At 40.2% G+C, this 17289-nt stretch overlaps 1 protein-coding gene across 1 annotated transcript in view; it reads left to right on the forward strand.

Moving 5' to 3' along the window:
• The window catches only part of LOC134793849 (2-oxoglutarate dehydrogenase complex component E1), a 46971-nt gene extending 30504 nt beyond the window's left edge, over positions 1-16467 (forward strand). Inside the window, exons 13-22 of the mRNA XM_063765568.1 lie at positions 386-604; positions 1103-1296; positions 1863-2116; positions 2675-2787; positions 3569-3756; positions 5845-5938; positions 6677-6869; positions 7551-7688; positions 8233-8397; positions 13985-16467. Of these exons, the coding sequence (XP_063621638.1) occupies positions 386-604; positions 1103-1296; positions 1863-2116; positions 2675-2787; positions 3569-3756; positions 5845-5938; positions 6677-6869; positions 7551-7688; positions 8233-8397; positions 13985-14084 (1658 nt within the window). The 3' untranslated portion in view covers positions 14085-16467. The remainder of the gene's footprint in view (positions 1-385; positions 605-1102; positions 1297-1862; positions 2117-2674; positions 2788-3568; positions 3757-5844; positions 5939-6676; positions 6870-7550; positions 7689-8232; positions 8398-13984) is intronic.
• The last annotated feature ends 822 nt before the right edge of the window (positions 16468-17289 follow it).

The raw sequence follows: 17289 nt of genomic DNA on the forward strand, positions 1-17289 counted from the left end.
TTCTATGGGGGCTATTCATAAATTACGTCATTTCAAATTAGGGGGGGGGGGGGGGGGGGTCTGGACATCGGATGACGGTAGCATAAAGTAGGAGGAAATGGGGTCATTTGAAGCATGATTTTTGGATGATTATAGGGGGGGTCAAAAATCGATGACGTAATTTATGGACAGCCCTATGGTACAGCAGGCAGGGCGTGGTGTTCGAGACCATGTACTTGTCGGGCCTGCCCGCCTACACCACGCACGGCACCATCCACATCGTGGCGAACAACCAGATCGGCTTCACCACTATAGGGACAGATTACGTGGTCAGCATTCCCCGCGCTATACGGAATGAGACTTACACAGACACACAATGCTTATAAGCTTATTTATTTGGTTTCAGACGTCGCCCGCGTAGTGAACGCCCCGATCTTCCACGTGAACGGCGACAACCCGGAAGCCGTGATGCACGTGTGCAACGTGGCCGCCGAATGGCGCGCCACCTTCCACAAGGACGTTGTCATCGACATTGTCAGCTACCGCCGCAACGGCCACAACGAGGTCGACGAGCCCATGTTCACACAACCCCTCATGTACCAGAAGATTAGGAATACTAAGCCTGGTAAGAAAACAACCCCTATGTTACCATTCCACTATCATTTTGAACTCGCGCTGAGTAGTACCTACTAAACCTCGTTTTTAAGCATTAGAAAAGACTACACGATCTAGACGTGTCTTTTTATTGAAAAACGCTTTTAAAAAAATAGTCACTGCTATGAAACCAAAAGAATGAAAATATGTTATATGCTATATAATTATTACATATTTGCTGTGACTCTTGTAGTTTCTTTGTAATGACAAAAAATGTTATATTAGCGCTTCCCAGTCCAAACGGCATTCGTTTGAAATCATACGTTTCACGGGGAGTAATAAAGGGAGTCTTCCGTAGATTCTGTTTCCGCACCACTTAATCCCTCTACGGGAATGTTCGCAGCCTAAATGGCAACCGACTGAAGTCATAGGTTCCACGCCGAATTTTATGTGTTTTATTCATGAAACAATTGAACCATCAGATATTACAGATATTTTAACTGTATTTTGATTGTTTTTCTATTCTCAGTGCTGGATAAATACGCCGCCCAGCTCATCGCCGAGGGCGTCGTGACCGCCGAAGAGGTGAAGGACGTCCGCGACAAATACGAGAAGATCTGCGAGGACGCCTACAACCAAGCCAAGCAGGAGACCCACATCAAGTACAAGGACTGGCTCGACTCGCCCTGGTCCGGCTTCTTTGAGGGCAAGGACCCTCTTAAAGTAAATATCATCGTCCTTTTATTCGTTTTCTTCTTTTTTCGACCAAAGTCGTGTCTGAACGAAATTGTAACATAATTAGGTATTTGATTTTTGAGACACTTCAGGCGGCCTAGCCAAGGGGTTGTCCAGAAATCATGTGATCATATTAGGCCTATTTTTGACGCCCCCCTCCCCCTTGGTGATATTTGGTGATTTTAACGCAACGAAATGCATCGAGGATCCACGACATAATCAGTATTTCCGATGAAAGTTTTATAGCCATATAGAATGGTTCGCTTATTTAGACGTGCTTTTTTTGCTGTTAAAATATTTAATTTGGAATACGATATTGACGATTGTCTAATGAACGAATCATCAGTTTTTTTTATATGCTTTGGATAACAGTTTTTAACATTAAACAATACAAGGTATTGCTTCATATCAAACCGATCTTATGTCGTTGCTTTTTTCGTCGAATAGGCGTTGATTTCGCACGATACTATATTAGTTTAATTTTAGGTGCCTGCTATTTTCCTCAAGACATCAACAATTCAATTTCGCTTACTAACTAATAATATTCTCCGCAGATGTCCCCGACCGGCGTTGTAGAGGAAACCCTCGTTCACATTGGCAAGCGATTCTCCGCCCCTCCCCCGAATGCGGCCGAGTTCGAGATCCACAAGGGTCTGCTGCGTATCCTCAAGTCCCGTATGGAGATGGTCGAGAACCGAACCGTCGACTGGGCTCTGGCTGAGGCCATGGCGTTTGGTTCCCTCTTGAAGGAGGGTATTCACGTCAGGCTGTCCGGAGAGGATGTAGAGCGTGGTACCTTCTCGCATAGGTGAGTTCGGAATCCACATGGGTCTGCTCCGTAACAAGTGAAAAATCTGGGACCAATCGAGTAAGCCGGTCTAAGGGTGGTATTCCATCTATCCAATTTCTTTGTCCAATGTGTATTTCGTCTCACATTTTGCTTAGTGAGAGAGTGGGACGCACTGACATTGGACAGGTGGAATACCACCCTAACCAAATGACTAGGGTTTTTTGCATCAATTTTTAAATGGTGTGCGGGGAAGTCTTACTCTCCTGTCACCGTACAGGATAAGAATAAAATGTTTCATCATCATCATCTCAGCCGAAAGACGTACACTGCTGGACAAAGGCCTCCCTCAAGGATCTCCTCAAGGAACGGTCATTCGCTGCCCTCAACCAACGGTTTCCCGCGGCCTTAATCAGATCGTCGGTCCATCTAGCTAGTCTGGGGCCTTACCACGCTGCGTCTTCCGGTACGTGGTCGCCACTTGAGAATCTTTCTGTGCCATCGGCCATCGGTTCTGCGAGCAATGTGGATCGCCCAAAGTTTACCGTATTATATTTTAACCGTGTTCTTTGGTTGCAGACATCACGTTCTCCACCACCAGAAGGTGGACAAGGCGACGTACTGCCCGCTGGCGCACCTGTACCCCGACCAGGCGCCCTACACCGTGTGCAACAGCTCGCTGTCTGAATACGGTCAGTAGTTTTATCCCTCGTAAGGATATCCTCTCAAGTTTCTGAAGAAATGTCAATTGATCACGGTCCTGTGCGGCCTCCTCAAGCCCGTTTCAGCCGAGGCCAGTTGATGATTCGACTGTGCGTGAAAAACAGGTATTTCTCTTGCGAAGTTTATGATGATGATGATGACAGTTGTTACAAAATTTAAAAGAACTTTCGGTAATTCTTGACAGGAAATGAGTTCTGTGTCGGAATTTCGTGAAAATTGTCGTGTTTCTTGTGACAATTGTCATTAGCTTCGAAAAATAAGTACTTATTTATTGGTGATATAATGGAGTTTTTTTTTAATTAAAATGTTGGTGGCAAGCAAGCACACCGCCCGTCCGATGGTAAGCCGTTACCGTAGCCTAAGGAGGCCTGTGACGGCAGTAACAGTGATGTCGACAATTGTCGCACCTGTTACCGTGGTGCCAGGGGCACCACCCAGGGGGAATCCAGGCCAGGCCAGGTGGTTCGAGGGCGAGCCGTCTTCCATTTTCCAAGGATTTACCACGTCAGCCCACGTTCGGAATGTGTTTTTTTTTGGATGAAAAACAAACTGCGGCTCATCGGGATCTTAGTTTCTCGTGTTCCCCAATATATATTTAAGTTCCCCAATTGATGAACGAGACAAAAGAGTATCAATTTATAGTATAATTACGTAAAGTCCCCTTGCTAAAGTGGAAGGTGATATAAAACGACCCGGTTAGAGCGTTTTGTGAAGTCGGTATTTTTGGTGAAAGTCATCTCTTTCTTGCAGGTGTGCTCGGCTTCGAAGTGGGCTACTCCGTGACCAACCCCAACGCCCTGGTCCTATGGGAGGCGCAGTTCGGCGACTTCAACAACGTGGCCCAGTGCATCATCGACCAGTTCATCTCGTCTGGACAGGCCAAGTGGGTCCGCCAGTCCGGCATCGTGCTGTTGCAACCACACGGCATGGAGGGCATGGTGAGTGACAGAGACAACAGAAAAAAAAAAGTGAAAGTGAAAGTGAAGTGGAAAAAGAAGTGAGAGAGAGTGTGTTGTGGGCAATAAAGTGATTACTACTACTACTACAACAGCCACGGAGCCGGTCATCTCAGGACAGTCCCGATGTGTCTTAGGTCTTAGGTTGGTATTCCACCTGTCCGATTTTTTGGTCCAATATACATTGCGTCACTCCCTCACTAAGCAAAATGTGAGACGCAAATACACATTGGACAAAAATATTCGACAGATGGAATACCACCCTAACCTGTGTCAAATTCCATAAGGTTTGATCTGACACATAACGAACTTCTGCGAACGAACGAACGAGGCTCACCTCATTGTTACACCTTTGGATTTATCACAATATTTGATACGATTATAGCTTAAACGAGTGCTTACATATGCTTGCCTCGATTTTTTAGCATTAGCAAAGAGAATTTAGTATAGGCGTATTGTCAAAGTAAATTTTGTAGTCACAGTAAATTTACTGCCATCTTTCGACACACGATTAAAACTTTTAGAACGCCATTTGACTTTGAGCCTTGTTCTTTCACAGATATGTGTTAAATTTGTTAAATATCAAAAGTGTCGCCGTCTACACAAGTCACAGACAAGACATACTCCAGACTGAGCATAGTAGTTCTACCCCCTCTGCCACGCATACGGTAGTTTTACTCCATTTTCGAGTCGAAAGTGTCTTTGTGTGACGTCCGTGTCTTTGAACAAACCAATCACGGCACGGGACCTCGCTCACTTCGTCCCCCCGTATTTTTGGCAGCATCGGTTTCATGAAATAATTGCTCTAAACTCCGTCTAGATGATTCCTAGTCTATGACACAAGTATAGGCCAAAGGTATGGCGCCATCGCTAGAAAATATCGTGTGTCGAAAGATGGCAGTAAAGGCTATAGTCGGTTTTCCATAGTAAGTTGGCCCTTAAATCAATTAGATTCGGGTTTTTTTTTGAGTACCTCTGGTGAAGGATATTTTTGCTGAGTATCAACATCCTACTAGTGACAGTTTTTGACTTATGATTTTATTAATTTTTTTCTTTAATGTATTGTTTTTCGGGATGTATTCAAGCGATTTGCTTTAATTTTTTAAATAGTGTTCTTTATTTAGGTATGCACCAATACTCAAAAAACGAATACCAGTTGTCATGTAAAAAAAAAGAAAAAAGAAGTAAAAAAAAATAAAACATTTTTTTTAATATCGTTGTGAAGTAGCGACACCTCTAATTTTTAGGGTTCCGTACCCAAAGGGTAAAACGGGACCCTATTACTAAGACTTCGCTGTCCGTCCGTCCGTCCGTCCGTCCGTCCGTCCGTCCGTCCGTCCGTCCGTCCGTCCGTCCGTCCGTCCGTCCGTCTGTCCGTCCGTCTGTCACCAGGCTGTATCTCACGAACCGTGATAGCTAGACAGTTGAAATTTTCACAGATGATGTATTTCTGTTGCCGCTATAACAACAAATACTAAAAACAGAATAAAATAAAGATTTAAATGGGGCTCCCATACAACAAACGTGATTTTTGACCAAAGTTAAGCAACGTCGGGAGTGGTCAGTATTTGGATGGGTGACCGTTTTTTTTTTGCTTTTTTTTGTTTTTTTTTTGCATTATGGTACGGAACCCTTCGTGCGCGAGTCCGACTCGCACTTGCCCGGTTTTTTTTTCAAGTTGTAGGCCAGATATCGGCCTACTACTTGCCTAAATATCAAAATTTTCCAAACGGTACTTACTTCCTGTCAAAAATTAGGAATGTCTGTGGTCAAGTCCTGTACTCAATCGGTGTTTTTCAATGTAGTATACAAACATTAAGTTGTTATTGGCATTTTACTCTTAAATACGTCAACCTGATAAGAAAACGCAAACATAATCGAAGAGTTTGTTTGCGTTTGGTAGTCACTGTAAACAGTGACTACCAAATTTACTTTGACAATCTGCCTCTATACTAAATTGTCTTTGGTATTAGGAAGAACCTCCCCAGGATTTTCTTCGGGCACAAAATGTGTAGTATAAAAACTCGTTTAAAAATGTAAAAAGTGAACGTGAAAGGTGGTTTTGTGCAGGGCCCCGAGCACTCGTCGGCGCGCCTGGAGCGCTTCCTGCAGATGAGCTCCGACGACCCCGACTACATGCCGCCCGAGAGCAACGACTACGAAGGTTAGTTGACACATAGAAATAAGTTTTGGGCAAAAATTTCAATTTTGGTACAAGCTTTTATCGCTGTCTACTTTTCTTACGACAGACAACTAATACTCATCGAGACAATTCTAAAAACCCCTAACACAATTAGGTTGCGTTGTTTCATCACAGATTTCCTATGGCCACCTCCTGTCTCCATCATCAGATCAGCTCGATGGTACCATAATATTGCATTGTCATCCGATTTATACATGCATGCAAAATTTCAGCTCAATCGGAATCCTCGAAGTGGATCAAATTTAACTTGCAAGATTTGATTACAGACAGACAACGGTCAGGTGAAACTAAATAAAAGCTTGTAAAAAAAACCAATAATAACAAGACACTCACAGACAGGAACCAAAGGCATTTTTTATTGCGGCTTTCTAGATAATTGAAAAAAAAATATATATATAATTAAGTTATGGAAGTTTAGGAACCTTCTTTACCATCAAGAGTGCAACAATACATATGCATAGATTAAATAGAAGTGTTATTTTGGCTATGTCTTCTGTGAGGCGGAGTCACTTCCCCAGTTGGGCTGCTACATATTAACATTTCGAGCCCTACCTCTAGTGTGGTCTTCGACCTAGTTTAATGTCATACCATTATCCTATTGCAGCGGCACCACCTTTTTTATAAAAGTAGTTTTTTCTAAATTTACTTATTATTTTACTGATCTCATTATAAAATTGATAAATATAACTTTGTTTACAGTGCGCCAACTCCACGACTGCAACTGGATCGTAGCCAACTGCTCGAATCCAGCCTCCCTGTTCCACATCTTGCGGCGTCAGATCGCGCTGCCGTTCCGCAAGCCCCTCATCATCATGACGCCCAAGTCCCTGCTCCGCCACCCCGAGTGCAAGAGCTCCTTTGATGACATGAAGGAGGGCACCACCTTCAGGAGGTATTTGTTCTTCCAGCTATTGATCCAGGAGACTAAAAGGAGAGCTTTATAAGAAACTTGTTCCTGCAACAGATCTTTTCCCCAAACTCATCTTGTCCAAGTTTCTACGTCACTCAGAATGCAAGCTTCAATATGAAGGGGACCACTACAGAAGTAAACTGACAAAAAAGATTGCTGGGATGAAATCTTTTCTGTGTTTGGTCTTAGCAACAAACTGTGGATGGATAGGTCTAAAGCAGAAAATTTGACTTGAACACTTTAGACTAGTTAGGAAGACAAACATACTACTAAAAAGGCCCACAGATTACCAGTTCGCCGGACGATATCAGCCTGTCAGTTATTCGGAACTGTCAAATTTTGCCTTAAACTGACAGGCTGATATCGTCCGGCGAACTGGTAATCAGTGGGCCCCTTTAAAGTTCGTCGGAGGTGAGTCCTAGATGGTCACAAAGTTGTCGTTTCTTAGTTTTTTGCTTACATTGTGTCATAAGATATGACAATATTTTATCGACCAACACCAATCGTAAAGTAAAGATGTAACTGGATGACAGATGCGAACGAAATGTCATATCATTTCCATCCATTATTTAAGTTTCGTTTTTTATAAACGAGTTTTTCCCCAGTAGGCTGATTCTTTTTATCAGTTTGTATTCCATTTTCCTAAATGTATTTTTTCTACAGGGTGATCCCAGAGGAAGGTCCCGCTTCAAAGAACGCTAGCGGCGTTAAGAAGCTGGCCTTCTGCACCGGTCGCGTGTATTACGATCTGATCAAGGAGCGCCGCGAGAAGGGGCTCGAAAACGACATTGCTATCTGCAGGTAATAATATTTGCACCACAGACACTCAGTTTTAAAGCGTTTATGAAGACAACTAGATCACCACACAAGCCTAAGCACGCCTAAAAACCTAAGCCCAAGCACCAGGCCATAGTTACCGTTAGTCATGTACTGTTAGTGCTTTAAAATGGAGACTTGAGAATATCCGAAAAATGACTAAAAATACGTGAATTAAACCGTAAAATTTGCTTAATTAGACTTGTTGTACTGTATGTGTCTATTTATTACTTCATAGTTGAACTAGGGTCAATCCACTCCAAGAGTAATGCGATGCACCATTTTATTGCAAAAGTATTGCCTTTATAAAAAAAAAACACGCATTATAATCGTGATTCGCGTTACATTTTCGTGAAATGACCTACTAATTTAGAGGCCTAATGGAGCCGAGACTCTAAGGGTGATATTCCATCTGTCCAATATCCAATAGACGCAATGACATTGGTCAAAGAAATTGGGACTGGTGGAATACCATCACCCTAAGATGGACTAAGTATAAACCCTACTTAAATGTGTGATATATTCGCAGGCTGGAGCAAATCTCGCCGTTCCCATACGACCTGATCAAGGCGGAGGCCGCCAAGTACTGCAACGCGCAGCTGGTCTGGTCCCAGGAAGAACACAAGAACATGGGCTCCTGGAGCTACATCGAGCCCCGCTTCCGCACCCTGTTGCAGAACCAGCGTACGATCAGGTACCACCACTTTTATATACATCATAAAAAAACAAATAAGCAATAATAGACGTCCGCGTCCTACCGGAGATTACCGCCAGATCAGGTACCACCACTCTGATGTACACCATTCAAAATATCCACTTACTGACTGCGACAACACACGTCGGTCCAAAAATAGACCCTATGCCGTTGCAATTAGGTTAACAGACAGCGACGTAAGTATAGGAAAAAAATATAAAAAAGAACAAGTGCGAGTCGGACTCGTTCACCGAGGGTATGAGTGGGTATGGAGGGGATGGAGGGTATGGAGGGTTAGTATTTGTTATAGCGGCAACAGAAATACGTTATGTGTGAAAATGTCAACTGTCTAGCTATTCCGGTTCATGACATGACAGACAGACAGACGGACAGTGGAGTCTTAGTAATAGGGTCCCGTTTTTACCCTTTGGGTACGAAACCCTAAAAATTATGCTGGCGACTTCTAACGCTGATCTTCCGATGAGACCATCAGGTGAAACAATACACAGGTATTTGCCATTAACACTAAATCATCGGGCGGCTTAACTGGGTCGTTAAATTCTCGTTTTTCATGTTTTCACTTCTCATGCTCGTAAAATTGCCATTTAAGTCGCGTGGAAGCGGCATAAAGTTGCTTATTATGCTCTAGAGCATAAAGTGAAATCATCTATAACGACCCTTATTGACTTAGCAATAAATCTGCCATACAAACTGCCAGCCTTCCCGGCGTGCCCCGCGCTACGACGAGCCCGAGTACAATTTTCTTGATTAAATCCGTTAAAATAACCTACAATATTTGAAATTTTTGTATATTTTACTCACAAGCGAAGTGAAAAGCAGAGTATAACTCAGGGGCATAAATGTCCATTTTATCCTCGACTAAATTTGTCCTCGCTGCGCTCGGACCAATCAATATTTAATAGACTCGGATAAAAATGGATCGCTTTATGCCCTCGTTGTACAATCTACTATTTATTACTCAATTAACTTTATGTTCCGGTCGTTTATCGGCACATGTATCAGAATTACCGTTTTTGTCATATTTGTATACTTGTTTGACAGAAGTCATTCAAATAATAAATATTGGTATAGGCCATTATTGGGGCTGAGCAATAAACGAACCGTTGAAACGTTCATTACTACATGTGGTCGGTTTTCGTATAAAACACGGGACATAATAGAACCGCTAAATTTGGTATTGGAATATGTAGTCACCGCGGTAATAATTGAATTACATTTGGGCATTTTAGTGTGTTGCAATACAAGTTTAAACATATTACAGTAACCGCGTACTTGTTGATTATGGTTTGGTTGACTGAATTGTATTAAATGTGTCAGTCTCACAGAAAAGGGAACTTGGTGTGTCTGCGGCAACATTTGCGAGGAGAACGTGGCATGGAGCATGGTTAATAATGGCTTGACGAAGGTCCCCTTTCTTTGAAAACGACACAAATTATGAAGTGTTGTGTGATTGAGCGGAGCTATCGTACTTAGTATATCCACAGATTACTATTTTGAACTTTATTGCATGGAAAAACATTATACAAATAGGGAATTTAAGCAAAACTCTGCGTAGAGGGCATCACAAGCGCAATCGCAATCACAGGGCCTACCGCGAAATACGTAAATAGAAAGATCGGTTTCTGCCTCTATCACTCTTGCCTATTCGATCGATAGAGAGGCAGATAACGAAATTTCGATTTTCACCTCTAAACAAACCGCCTTGATGCATCAATGTCATAGTGAAAACTTGTCAAAACTGTTTAAGGCCTAGTACGTATAACTTACTCTATGGTTTACTAAACAAACTAGTGCTGCACTCTGGCGGCAGAACATTGCAGTAATACTCCCTATTGGTTATTTTACTCTGGATATGCTAAGTCGCGTACGCAATGTTATATTTTTTTAATGAAATGCGAGTCGTATAGTCAAGGTCGTAAATTTCAATATCGTTCTATCTATACCCAAATCATTGTTACAAAGATAAGGTGAAGTTGCCATTCATGTGCTGCTCTTAGTGCCTGCACAAATTTTCACCATAATGTCAATATAAATATCAAAGAGAGGAAATGTACACAAATGTTTGACCCTTACTGTACAGGCTGGAATAATTTCAATAATTTGCATGTTAGGCATGATTACACTGGGCTTTTTATTACATTGCTTGGTCGCGCTATTTTGGAAACGCTATTGACATTATTATTATCATACTTATAATTATAAAGGCGTATGAACATTGAACAGACTTTGAAATACATAAATTGAACGTAAAATACTTGAGTATTTTAAAGATAACCTATCAGCATATTTTTGAAAGAGAATATGTTTGACGTAATGAAAAGAAGTCGACTTTTTCAAATGCATTTGTATGTTGTTATGGGTTTTAATTGGGGAATTTTAAAAATTGAATCGGTATATTTGTGTCTTAAATCATATAAATTTCTTGCATAGCACATTCAGTCATTGTCTTAGGCCCTGTGGGTCTGCAGTTTTTAAATTAAACAATAAACATTCGTTACTACTAACCAATAGACTAAGGAAAACTAAGGACGCGTAAAAAAAGTGCAAAGTAAAGACGCAGTTTTATAAGTACCTTATTAATACATACTTTAAAATTTAAATGCTTACATGTCTTAGTATTTCAGTCTATATTCCTAAATATTCATAGTGTGTTCTGTTCATAGCCACCCATGACTCATGTGGGAGCTACTAACCTCATGCTTAACCCGGTTGGTTGCAGACGAAAGTCAGGGGGTAGCTGGCTAGGGCAACTATTCGGCCGCGCGCCGCCGCCGACAGGCGATGACACTGAGACTGTGCCGCGCACCATTAGGTGAGGCATAACCAGGCTTAACCGACACGCTTTTCATCTCCGCATGCCTTTCACACTGACACAACATCACCACACATCTGGGTGCTGCCAACCGTGGTTGCAGACGAAAGTCAGGGGGTAGCTGGCTAGGGCAACTATTCGGCCGCGCGCCGCCGCCTACAGGCGATGACACTGAGACTGTGCCGCGCACCATTAGGTGAGGCATAACCAGGCTTAACCGACACGCTTTTCATCTCCGCATGCCTCTCACACTGACAACATCACCACACATCTGGGTGCTGCCAACCGTGGTTGCAGACCGAAGTCAGGGGGTGTGGCTAGGGCAACTATTCGAACCCTAAAAACTAATGGTGTGGTATTCTACTTTGGCTTTTTGTGTGTGTTTTATTAGGAATTGCATGTTTTAATAATTTCAATACGAAAATACAATTCTGAACTAAATAAATCAGTTTATATTATATCCCGTAGTTTAAAAATATCAAAAAAGTATGATATAAACATCAGTTCGTCGACGTGCCGATTTGACAACGAGGCTTTGCTACATTAATCTGTATTTTGAGGTAATTTATACATACATATATGTATATATAACTCCCCTTATACAATAAATAATAAAGTCCACCTACAACCGTCGCCTACGTCTCACGTTCTTATTTTATTTCAATATATCTAAATCTTACTCCGTTTGCGTCTCTCCTACCACGATTAGTATGCATAGAATGACACTTATTTTATGTTATCCGTATTCTACTCTTGTTGAATTTATTGTAATTGTTAAGCCTAGCAAAGCACGGTAATTTTGTTAAACTGCGACCGACCGATCTCAAGGGTCCAGTCTGAAAACCAGCGCTAGGCCCTCTGCTTGGAGTGCTTGGCATATGCTGAGATTGGAGCCCGTTGCCCAATCATTCGTATATTATTATAATTACCTATCTTTCTAATTAATTTGTACCTATTTTAGTATTTAAGTTTTATATATTGTACTTAGTTGATAAGGTATTTTTTGTGGCAATAAATATTTTTCTGATTCTGATTCTGATTCTGATTCTGTATAATTGATTTCTAAACGGAATTGGCTAGCTTTTGATGTTTCTTGCTGATGCTAAGTAAATATTTCGTAAGTATTTATTTTGCTTTGCCTCTTGAATCGTATTTTAATATATGTATGTGTATGTGTGTGTAGGAATTAAGGTATAAATTGTAATGCTTAATGCTTACCTAATAGTTTGCTTACCAAGGGTGTCATATAACTCAGTTTTACCAAAAAGAATAGATAGTATAGAGGGGTCCTGTCATTGTAAATTTTGTAGTCACTGTAAATTTACTGCCATCTATCGACACACGATTAAACTCAAAATAAAAACGTATAAATTTATCAAAAAATGTATATATATGGATAAATGATTTTATTATTTTTATATCATTTTGATCCATGTTCATTCACTGATATCTATGTGTTAAAATTGTTAAATATGAAACGGTGTCGTCACGCCATCTAGCCGAGGATAGGCTAAAGGTGTGTGCGGCATCTATTCCAGAATGACTTTTACTTGAATTCCGAGGCACGTTTTTTTCTTAGACTTTATTCGTCTTATACGAAGTTACATATGTCTTTGGTTTTACCAGAGATATATATAACTCCGTATAAGATAAATAAAGTCTAAGAAAAAAACGTGCCTCGGACGGCCAAGGAAAAGTCATTCTCGAATAGATGGCGCCATTACCTTTGGCCTATTCTCGGCTAGATGGCGTTAACGACACCGTTTGGTATTTAACAATTTTAACACATATCAGTGAAAGAACATGGGTCAGTATGGAACAATAAAAATTAAGAATCATTTATCCGTAAACATATTTTGATTATATTATACATTTTCAATTTTATTTTAAGTTTTAATCGTGTGTCGATAGATGGCAGTAAATGAACCGTGACTACAAAATTGACAATGACAGGACCCCTCTATACTATCTATTCTTTTTGGTTTTACTGAACATAACTTAGGACAAATAACGCTTGCTTGGCCAATGTGTCAAGTACAGATAAAAAAAACAACGGGTTGCACTCCGGGAGTGCCGGCAGAAGTGAAAACTCAACAACATTGTAACTCAAAATATTAATAACATATAGTGCAAAATGTCTGCAGCACTATGTGTAATTGATGTTAACGCCATCTAGCGTTGTATCGTCGCATTACTTGAAACCCCTAAACACATGACTGTAAGTACTACTGGTACTACAGTTAGGTATATTAATACCAGTTTGAGGGAATCTCACTAGATGGCATTTAAATAAAAAAACAATGACATTGTCCGTCACACATCACGCAAGCGCACTGCGCCGCCTAAATGAAACAGCAGGCTCAGGCATACATTTTCGCCGCGCGGTAGAAAGAGAGGAGAGACGCCTTACGCGTTACGCCTTACGCTGTCTCGAGTTTATAATTTTTTCCCCACCTCTAAAAGTGCACAGCGCCGCTAAAGAAGTTTTCACTTCAAAAATAGGCTTTAAAATAGTGTTCACGATTTCGTCCGCGTTAAAAACTTTCAACGCCATTTTCACCCCTTCCCTTAGCCGCCCACGCTCACTAGATCTAGGCGCTCCTTTAAGGGGTTGTTACCGCTGCTGAGAAAGCTGTGTTATTTCTTCCTCTTAGTAAAAAGGTAGCAGAAAGTGTCCAGCTAAAGGATAAATGTAATAACCCCTAATAATAAGGGTACCTAAATGTGTTTTTAACTTCAACATATTTGTTACAGTTACAACGGCCGCCCGACCGCCGCGTCACCCGCCACGGGCTCCAAGGCGGCCCACAACAAGGAACTCAAGAGCCTCCTCAACGAGTTCTGCGAGATATAAATACCAATCTCATACCATGTTGTCAACTTTGTTGAATCTATTCGACTGTAGGTGTGCCACTTTCAAACAAAAATGTGCTTTAGCCCTTCGGCCTATGAAAATTTGCTACAAAATGACCTTGAAGTTGTAAATTACAATATACGTGACAAGGCATACGAACGAGCAGAAATTACTTTGCTCACCGCGAGAAACAAACAAAAATTTGGTTCGACGAAATCCGCGTATTACTACGGTACGCGTATTCGGGTGCTGTGTGTTTGAAAGTGGAACATCTACTATAGTTCGTTTTTTTAGCATTAGAAAGAACTTGAAAGAAGGTAAGCGATCTTGACATGTCTTTTAATTGAATAACGCTGTTTAAAAATCAGTAACTATTACTTATGAAAGCAGAAGAATATAAATGATCGTATTAGATTCATAATTGTTACATATTTGCTGTGACTTATTTTTAAAACGTATTTTTAAATTAAAATACACATCAAGATTGTTTACCTTATTTCTAATGATAAAAAAAACGAACTATAGGCCAAAACATCGGCCAAACGCGACCGCGAATTTTCATTTCACCGAATATTATGTTCAAAATTGTATTAATTCATATGCTTTATTTCAAAAACGAAATTAACGACCGGGTTTGTTTTTCTGTTATTCTGTTACTCGTCAGTATTTTGGTGTAATTCTCTCCACGATTAGGTAGTATAGTTAGATAAATTCTAATTTATTTATTTAATGTAGATTAACGAGACATGTAGGTTTTACTATTTATTTTTATAATTAAAGCAATAATGCTTATCGTCTCCACTGTGTTAATTTAAATTTAAATTTACATTATTCAATGTAGCCATTTGACAGTTTGTACATAAATCTATTCAAATTTTATTTTTTGTATGATTTTACAAATATCAGTTCTAATCTAACGGGTTAACCATAATACGTTCCTTATGCTAGTCCGAAACGTCATCTGTTTATGTAATATTAGGACGCACTTACGATATTATATACAAGATATTACCTATATATTAGCTAGTATTACTAATTAATAAAACCCCGCACTATTACCCAAAAATGCACAGTAGGATAATAGTGGATAAATTAGACTCACCGACATGGTTTCGCATTCTACTCCAATCAACGAGTATGGTGATTCTTATACATAGTTAAGTAAAACGGCGACTTACTTTGACGCACGATTACGCTACCCATATCATTTTAATGCCCTTTGCACTAAAAGCACATTCGTTACTTAGTTTTTTAATAATGTTCATGTTTGACATTGATCGTCCGTTTTACGGTCACTAACTGTAATGGTACATTGTAAAATGAAAATGCTGTTTAGAACGAAGATACCATCCAACGACGCGCGTTCAAAGTTTTAAATGTTCGTGGCTCGTACGTATCGTGTGTCACAGTGGGCTGCCGCTTTTAAATACGGACGAATTGTAACATGTTTATCCCTCGTTGATTGGTCTATCGCGCTGTACATACGCTAGTAGTTACCACTGTCGGCTTGTAAGGTGTAACACCAATCCTATCTTGTACAAAACCTACTATATCTCGTATTTCGAGTGTAATGTATGTAATACCTAATCTCTACGTAGAATTAACGTATTTCACTGATAGAGGAATGTTCTCGCCTCAAGCAAAGAGTTATCCATTGTAATATCCTTCTAAGGCCCAGCCGTACAAGAAAAAAAACCAAATGCCAGTGAGATTTGAACCTATGGCGCAGGAAATAGAGTTGATTTTTCTTTGTCTGAAAACATTACTAAACAAAAGAAGTGCAACTATGTTCCATTTGAAAATACGTGGGACATAGAGCTTTAGAAGGATAGAGAATAGTATAAGAAAAAAACATGCGACCTAGTTTGACAGCCGAAACAGATGGCGCTGTACTAAGCCACATGTTTTTTAGTCACTGAATTGTCAAATGTCAACTTTTGCAAACCAGATCGCATTATGTACGTAACCGGTCAGCCATCTCGTTTAGCTGTTAAATTCGAAGCATGAAATTATTTTACACTCCACACATTCAGTGCCAACGCGCTACGAGCGTAGCCGATAACACTGAAAACCCGTATGTAGCGAAAAACGCCTACGAACAGAGAACCCGCCTAGCGGGTCCTACACAATGAATGAATCTTTGCCTCAAGTATAATGGCCGCGTCAGTGGAATTGTAGTCATATTTTGATTGGCTTTATATTTAGCGTTTTAGATGCACCGTTATTGTTTAATAATTTTGATGTTCTGTATTTGAAATGCTCAGAGAATGGAGAGTGGCAGGTATTTTGTGAAGGTGTGGATGCAAGGTCTGTGGAAGGGAAACTGGGCTTTATTGCTATGTTAGTTCGAACAAGTTAATTTACAAATAAATATATATTAAATTAGGCGTGTGTTTTATTCAATCTTAACAGTCACAGAGCTAGCCTTTGCAGTGCACGTTACGCAGTGTTGGCCGTAATGGTTAATTCTAATTAACAATTAATCAATTGCATTAACCATTAATTCCGCAATTAATCAATTGCATTACGCATCAATATAATTAAAATTAGTTAGAATTGAATTTTGAGACGTTTAATTACATTGATTGTCAATCTGCATTAACGTTTAATGGAATTAAATAATTTTTTTCATAAACTAATAATTAATGTTACTTTTGCTTGGAACTATGAAAATTATAAATAAAAATAACCATTAATACAAGCTTCAGTGAATTATCAGATCGTGATACATATTTTAACATGAGACTCTACACTATATGTTTCTATACACTCATTATAGGTGTATTCCTATTTGTCCCTGCCATATGTGAGTTGGAGACAAATGGGAAACGGGGACAAATGGGATTTATATGCAGAACCTATTCCATCTGTTCCAGGTGGGAACAAATGGGAAAACATCAGAAAATGATGTGTTCCCATTTGTTCCCACTTTATTGGTGTGGAGACAAATGGGAAACGGGGACAAATGGGATTTATATGCAGCGTCTATTCCATCTGTTTCAGGTGGGAAAAAATGGGAAAACATGGGAAAATATTGTGTTCACATTTGTCTCCACACCAATAAGGTGGGGACAAATGGGAATGTTTTACACGAATGAATATGAACGGCGGGGAACAAAAGGGATACACCCGATATTAGTGTTCCCATTTGTCTCCGCTCCAATGAGATGGGGAAAAATGAAAATATTTGTATGCAGCGTCTTTT

This window comes from Cydia splendana, chromosome 9, assembly GCF_910591565.1.
Source record: "Cydia splendana chromosome 9, ilCydSple1.2, whole genome shotgun sequence".
Lineage (NCBI taxonomy): Eukaryota > Metazoa > Arthropoda > Insecta > Lepidoptera > Tortricidae > Cydia > Cydia splendana.